At 41.3% G+C, this 7,347-nt stretch overlaps 1 protein-coding gene and 1 non-coding gene across 2 annotated transcripts; one reads left to right on the forward strand and one right to left on the reverse strand.

The window, feature by feature from the left end:
- Positions 1 to 4,556: 4,556 nt before the first annotated feature.
- Trnan-guu (transfer RNA asparagine (anticodon GUU)) lies at positions 4,557 to 4,630 on the reverse strand. Its single transcript has one exon. It is a non-coding gene; the product is annotated as a tRNA-Asn (tRNA).
- A 1,267-nt stretch (positions 4,631 to 5,897) lies between these two features.
- On the forward strand, positions 5,898 to 7,339 carry LOC131683103 (arginase, hepatic-like). Its single transcript, XM_058964923.1, has one exon. The coding sequence runs from the start codon at positions 6,204 to 6,206 to the stop codon at positions 7,269 to 7,271; it is 1,068 nt and encodes a 355-aa protein (XP_058820906.1). The 5' UTR covers positions 5,898 to 6,203; the 3' UTR covers positions 7,272 to 7,339.
- The last annotated feature ends 8 nt before the right edge of the window (positions 7,340 to 7,347 follow it).

A 7,347-nucleotide genomic window follows, 5' to 3' on the forward strand; every position in this document is an offset into this window, starting at 1 on the left:
TAAATGCTCAAGTTACCTCAAGGCTTGGTAGTGTGCGTAAGAAAAATTGTGTTCAGCTTTGCCACCAGATTATCCATTTAAACCTTTTCAAAACTCTTAAAGAAGAATATCAGTCGATTTTTTAGATCATCACGATTCCATTCATGCAAAATACCTGCTGGAAAAAACCATCGGCTTAGCTGAATGGTGCTTTTGAAAAAGTGGCTGTGATTTTTTCATTGCGCAGTTGTGTTGCGTACCTCAGCACGGTGTGGTAAATAAATAATAAATCGGCTGGTATTCTTCTTTTCGAGTTTTGAAAAGGTTTAAATGGATAATCTGGTGGCAAAGCTGAACACAATTTTTCCTACCCATACTACCCAGCGTTCAAATCTGAGAATGCGAACAATGAAATATAGATGGCGCTGAGTTCGGTGGAAAGTTTTGGTTGTTAAGTCACAGAAGTTCACTCAATTGCGTTCTTCGCTGGTTTTTTCACAACACAAAAGCAAACAGGAAACACTTTCACACTGCACAATAACAATGTTAAAAACAAAATTCTCGATCGATTAACACGATAAATAACGATAAAAACTTCACAGATCTCGTCAAAAAGTAAAAATAGTTGGAGCGATTTATGTAGACAACTAATCGGTAGGAATACACTGAACCAAAAAAGTACAAGTTTTACAGGTAAAAACTGTGAGTCAGATTATCATTGTCAAATGGAAGTATATAAGTCTTTCAGTTACTTATTCTTATTCTAAAATAACAATTAACAAATAAATATGATGCATTAAAGTTCAAATTGTCCTTAATTATTTAAATTGTTTGAAGTCTCCCAACCTATACGACACAATTTTTTTGACCATTTTGCCGTCATGTAGGAAATTGATTCTGACTTATTTAAAAATTCAAGTAAACATCTTCCAATCGCAGACATTAAGCCACATAATATATCTACAAAATGGTGTACTACAAGCTAAAAAATATTGTCATGGTAACAAGGTATCAGCTTCCAAACAAACCCGTCCCAACCTTGACTACATTCCCTTCCTTTTGTTCTTTTTTTTCCAGAATCTATGTTGCGACAATCTGGTATAGCTGCTGGTCACTACAGAGCAGATTACAGCTTTGGTTGGTGAATGAAAAAGCATCAATTTGAAATGATGCTGACTGGCAAATATTTTTGGCATTAACATAGGGTGACCATACGTTCTGGTTTCCCAGGACATGTCCTGGTTTTTCACTGACTGTCCTGGTGTCCTGGGAAGTCGAGGCAAAAGCTTTATTGTCCTGGTTTTGCCCCTGTAAGCCTAATAACAGGTGTTCAATAAAAATGAGAGTTTTTCAGTCATGTAGTTGAAAAACAAAAAAAAATCTTCAGCGAATTCAAAATTTTTTATTAAAAACATAATTTTATTCCTTAAAATAACGTCAATGAATATTGGAGAAGGGGCCCTGGTCAGCCGTACGACGTAACTTAGTCTCGATGTTCTGACAAGAGCACTGGTCGGCACTGACGTCCTTCTTCCGGATACAATTCCGGATCCTGGTGGTAAACTACTTCGTATCCTTGACTCGCCAATTATTTTTATACACTAAAGCACTGAGAGCCGAAAAAACCCCAATGGGAGGGCACTGGGGCAAGTTAGTCGGGTTTCTTTCTTTCGGCACGTACGGTATCTTTTTCTGCTCAGCGTCTTCTTGGCGTAATAGGAAGACGTCTTGTCCGGCCAGAAGACGTACTTCCCAACCGTATGATGATCCTTTAAGAACGGCAGAAGAATTTTCTCAAGACACTCCTCCTGGTACACTTGTTGATTGATGGTCAGACCGCTCGGCTTGAACCACGGTTTTGAAATCCCTCTGTCCGATATGGCGATGTACAGCATAACATTTCTTTTAAATTTATGCTTAAACTTATATTTTACTTAGGGGTGTGTGGCTGACTTGTCGCTGGAATAGTAGCTGCCATTTCCTGGAATGTGGGCGTTCGAGAGCAGCACGAACGACGTCTCGCGGTAGTTGTTCGTCATCCACCGGTACTGCGATTTCACGATCGCAATCTGCTCGTCTGTGTCATCGGGGGACCAAGTCTTCTTCCGACAGATGATTTCCTCCATCTTGAGGGCTCGGTGAATCAAAGCTGGCACCACGCAAACTCGTTTCGTCCTTGTTGTCGAACAGCTTTTTCAACGCTTCCTTCTTCTTATTCGTCATTATCTTCGCCTTCCGATCCACGCTCAGGGATGCCAAGATCTGGTAAACTGTACTCACGGGCACGTTTTCGTCTCGAAAGTGGTCTACGGTAAACTTTTTTCCACGATGGCCAAGTGTTTCGTAAAACGGCACAACACGCTCTCGTAGTACTTGCTGTTTCGACGCCATCTTCGATTGAACTGACAGCACCCGAGCGAAAAGAAACATGCCTCTCATTTATAGGGAGTCAAGAGAGAAAAGAATTTAGGCTCTTTTCTTTAATTACAGAAAGGTATTGAAATCACTCTCATTTTTTATTGAATATCCGTTATATTTCTAATTATTGAATTTTCGCTTTATTCACTCTGCTCCAGAGTACGACAAACAAAACTTAATACACTCGAATCTCTCAATTGTACCATCCGATGCCCTTTTTAATCTCTCGATAGTACCTCGTTATTTCTTTTTCCAACTTACTTTTTTACATGGAAATTGAAAAGAGAAAGAGGCGTTCGTACGTACGTACCATATGAATGAGCTGTAGTCTGTTTGCAACAACATTTGGCAATCGAACAAATCGAACCGATTCCAGTTGTGGACCAAACTCTGGTTGCTAGCAATGTCGATGAAACAATGATTCCGGGATCTGAAAAATTTCCTTTAGCACCTACCTCTAAGAAGACACACCGAAGTTTTGGCGATTCTGCTTCTTCTAGAGTTCTCTTGCAAGTGGCAGTTTTTCGTTTTACTGGAAATCCATTTCATAAAAAGGAATATGGCAAAACAAAAATAGCTGTCGTGGAATAACCTTATTAAGCGCTCTCTCGAGCTGGTAATTATGGAACCCCTTTAGGTTCAATACCAGTTCCTAATCAGTCTACTTTTCCATCTCAATCGGCTCGGAAGCTGTAATCACGCTGCTTGTTAACGGTGCAGTGAATCAAACGAACGTTTCTACATACAGTTTGCTGTCTATATGTACCGCGCCAGCTAAGCAATCGAAAAATAACAGTTGTCCCAAGCCAGTGTGGAAAATAATGCATCGTTACTTTCATTGATGCGGTATCGATCGTTTATTTAAAAATGGTTGAAACTCAGCAGAAAAATTTGAACAATCTTCGATACAATACAGTGGCTGTTTGTCCAATCCGCCCTTGTGTTCGCGAAGTGGAACAATTTATAAAGGCGCATACTCGTAATGCGGTACTGATAGCATTAAAAAAATTTGGCCATGGCGAAAAGTTTGGCTATGGGAAACAACATGCTACACGTCGTTGCACATGACAATGTTAGAATCAAGATACCCGTTTAGATTGACGATGATAAGACTGGTGTGCGTCTGCACGATCTATCCCCGCGTACAACCAAAAAATTCACTATTGATGTCGAAGTACGTAACGGTGAAAGTTTGAAACCTGGAGAAACTTTTTTTCAGGTATATCCAATGGTGTTCGTATGGCGAGAATGCGAGTTACGTAACCTATTCCTTCATACCTGAACATTCAATACGAAATAGAAGGTGTAAGCAAATCTCAAATCACGTTGTGCACATATGAAGGACAGATCCCTACGTGCCAAGCCATGTGCGAAAGCCTCTAAAGAAACAACATCAACTGCGAGCAAACCCAACAACATTCACTTAATCACCAACAACCGGAGTTGCAACTCAGCCGCCAACGAATGCTAGAACAACAGAATCTACACACAGCGTGTCCGATCATTGTGATGCTACTTACCAATCAACTGCCAGCACCGCCGACAATAAAGTAAATGACAAAAATACGAAACAAACGAATCTAACCAGGTAATCGTGAAAACCCATACAACATCAAGAGGACAGCATGGACGAAAACGATAAACCGAGTGAAAGCGGACTAAGTGATTTACATGGCTTCGCGCATGGGCATGGCTACTTGGGACCGTTGATGTTTCTGTTTTGCTTCAATGACGTGTATTTAGTGCTGAAAACTCCTCGCCTATTCCTGCACACACCATCTCATAATAATTCGTCTCATTTTCTCAATTCAGGATTTCTGATTTCTCCAAAAACAGCATGAAACTCACGCTGGTGGTGGTGTAGCAAGAACTTCGCGTGTGTGTAAATCCTAAAAAGCACGGTGATCGAATTCCCACGAAAAATTTTCTGGTAGAGCTCTTCCTCCCAGACCCACAGAACTTTTTTACTGCCGAAGCTCTGCCTGCCCGACCCGAGATCTTTGTAACTGCCGAAAACCTGTGGAGAAGGCACAGTCGATTGATAGGTAACGGGGGAGGGAGTCCCCTTTCGACTGTCCAGGTTTTTTACTCGCCTCATATGGTCACCCTAATTAACATCAGAAGGGCATAAAAGGGCAGACTTTTAATGTAAAAAAATCCGCCCCCGGGTGGACTCGAACCACCAACCTTTCGGTTAACAGCCGAACGCGCTAACCGATTGCGCCACGGAGGCAGGCATAAAAAGTTCATCTAATTGCGTTCCAAGATCGCATGTTTCTGATGCCGCCATCGTTTCTATATTATCGCTTTTACTTACTTAGTACATTTGCAAATTAACAATTTGATTACGGATCAGTTTGATCACCATACTTATTACAATTACATGTAGAAAATATACCTGTTTCACGCCAGCTGCCATTTTTTGCGATAAGTCACGCTTTAGATGCAAACAACGTATGTCATCTGTGAGCACCATGTGAATTTATTACAATATTGTCATCGGATACTACGTAGAAAATGAAGACACATCATTTACCGTCTGCAATACAAAAACAAAAAAGGCAGTCGTTGACTGATAAGGACGGAACACTCATTGCTTAGTCAGACAATTGCCCACGAAATAATTGTCAAGAATCAGTAAATAATCATCCCTTCTATTGAGCTCTACGTGAAAACAAAGTTGACTGAGTTTCCGACTGCGCAAATGTTCGTCCTCACAAACGTTTGTCAAATATACTGAGATTCACTTAATGTGTAAGTTTTTAAAGAAATTCTTACAACTACAACGTCATTAACGAAAACAATGATATCGACGTTGGTGAACCCTTTCGGCTTTTATGTGGTACTGAATATAATGAGCAAATCTTCGGAATTCATTTGTACATACTAAAGTACAGTATTTTACAATTACAACTCATGCATTACCAATGCTTCCAAATTCCTTACTAGAACAGAATATGTATTGAACCTTTAATAGATTATTATACAATAAAGTTAGCCAAGCCTAATTATGTGTCAGAAATATTTCGAAAGATAAGGAACAACATATTCTGATGAGCCAATAAAAACAGCGCTGTTTTCAAATTCTAGGACATAAATCCTCATCAATCCGTCGGTTCCACAAAATGCGAGCTCAAATTTTTCTATTGGCATAAATTACAACAAAAAACTTTTCGTTAAGTAGTGTTCACCTCATTCTGATTAAAATGTAATCCAATAAGCAAAACAAACAGCATATTCATGTTATTCGTTTACCTAATCAGTGAATATTGCGTGTTAGGTAGCCCAAATATTCTTGGACATTCCGAACTGGAAAGAATTCAGTGTAAATGACATTATTGAAATCTGTGCAAAAAACTCAGTCCAATCTAGATCGTGTTTTACTTGCGTTTGCCTTTAAACTGCACACGATGTAAACAAAACATTGCTACCATCACCGAAAGCAAATCGATCATCTCTCAGCGTGCTGCATTTTCGATTAGCATCGTTATCACTACCGTGTGGGGTTCATTCCTGGAGCGCTATTCAGCAGTCGTGCTTCGAACTGGCTGCGATAAGATTAGCCACAGCGACCTTGGCTGCCTAAACTCTGCGCGCCAAACGTTCTGAAACATCGCTTTGTGTTGAGGTGAAAGGCTATCATCTGCTTCCTGAAGTTGTATTTGTCGAACATCGTCGCGTGGTCCGAAACAAGCCAAAACAAAGTTAATACGAAATTCAAGTTGACTTTGGTCAGTGGAAAGGCATCAGCTCAGTGCGATACTGACTCACTTCTCGTTCGCAGCTATACAATCTCTCCGTCGAACATGATATTCCAGAAGCAATTCGTCAATTTGTTACAGCGTACAAGTAATTTGCCCAGTTCGGTCATGGCAAGGTATTGCTCGTCAAAAAGTTTGGAAAAGTGCAAGAAAATCAATTACGAGAAGATCGGCATCGTTGGAGTGCCATTCGAAAAAGGTCAACGAAAGCAGGGAGTCGGTTTAGGGCCGAAGGCCATTCGAGAGGCTGGGTTGATAGACAGCATCCAGGAGATTTCGCACAGATTGAACATCCGGGACTATGGGGACATACATTACGAGGCGCTGAATCTAAGTGGAAGACAGACTGTCAATATGAGAATGCTGGAACATGTGGCGAGTTGCACCAAGCATCTGTCGGAAAAAGTTGTGCAAGTGTTAAACGATGATCGTCTGTGTGTGACTCTGGGAGGCGATCATGCAATTGCAATCGGTTCCATCGATGGCCACCTGAAGCACTCGGCCGATGTTGCTGTGATATGGGTCGATGCACATGCCGATTTGAACACCAACGCGACATCACCGTCGGGAAACCTGCACGGAATGCCGGTCGCCCTGTTAGCGAAGGAACTGGCTGATTATTGGCCGTACATCCCGGGAATGGATTGGCAGGAGCCAATTATTTCGATCAAAAATTTGGTGTACATTGGACTTCGTTCGGTGGATCCGTACGAGCGGGCGATTATCGATAAATTCAATATACATGCCTTCGGAATGCGAGAAGTGGAGAAATACGGTATCCGAGACGTCATGAAGATGGCTTTGGAGCGGGTAGATCCCGATAAGAGCAAAAGTTTACATGTAAGTTTCGATATTGACTCTTTGGATGTACTGGAAGCGCCGAGTACGGGTACAAGCGTCCGGGGTGGATTAACTCTGCGGGAAGGTATCTACATAATGGAAGAGTTATACAACACGGAACGATTGGCTGCAGTGGATTTGGTTGAAGTAAATCCCTCTATTGGTACGGCGGAAGATGTTAAGAAAACGGTGGATGCTGCAATCCATCTGCTAGTAGCCGCTTGTGGAAACAGTCGAAGGGGCAACATTCCAGACACTTTGGATTTTAAGTAACAAGTGAGACTGTGTGTTGAGTTCAAGTGAAAGTGTTTTGATACTGGCTTATCGCCAATGATCTGTTGCTGTACAC

The sequence above is a fragment of the Topomyia yanbarensis genome, chromosome 2, assembly GCF_030247195.1.
Source record: "Topomyia yanbarensis strain Yona2022 chromosome 2, ASM3024719v1, whole genome shotgun sequence".
Classification (NCBI taxonomy): Eukaryota; Metazoa; Arthropoda; class Insecta; order Diptera; family Culicidae; genus Topomyia; species Topomyia yanbarensis.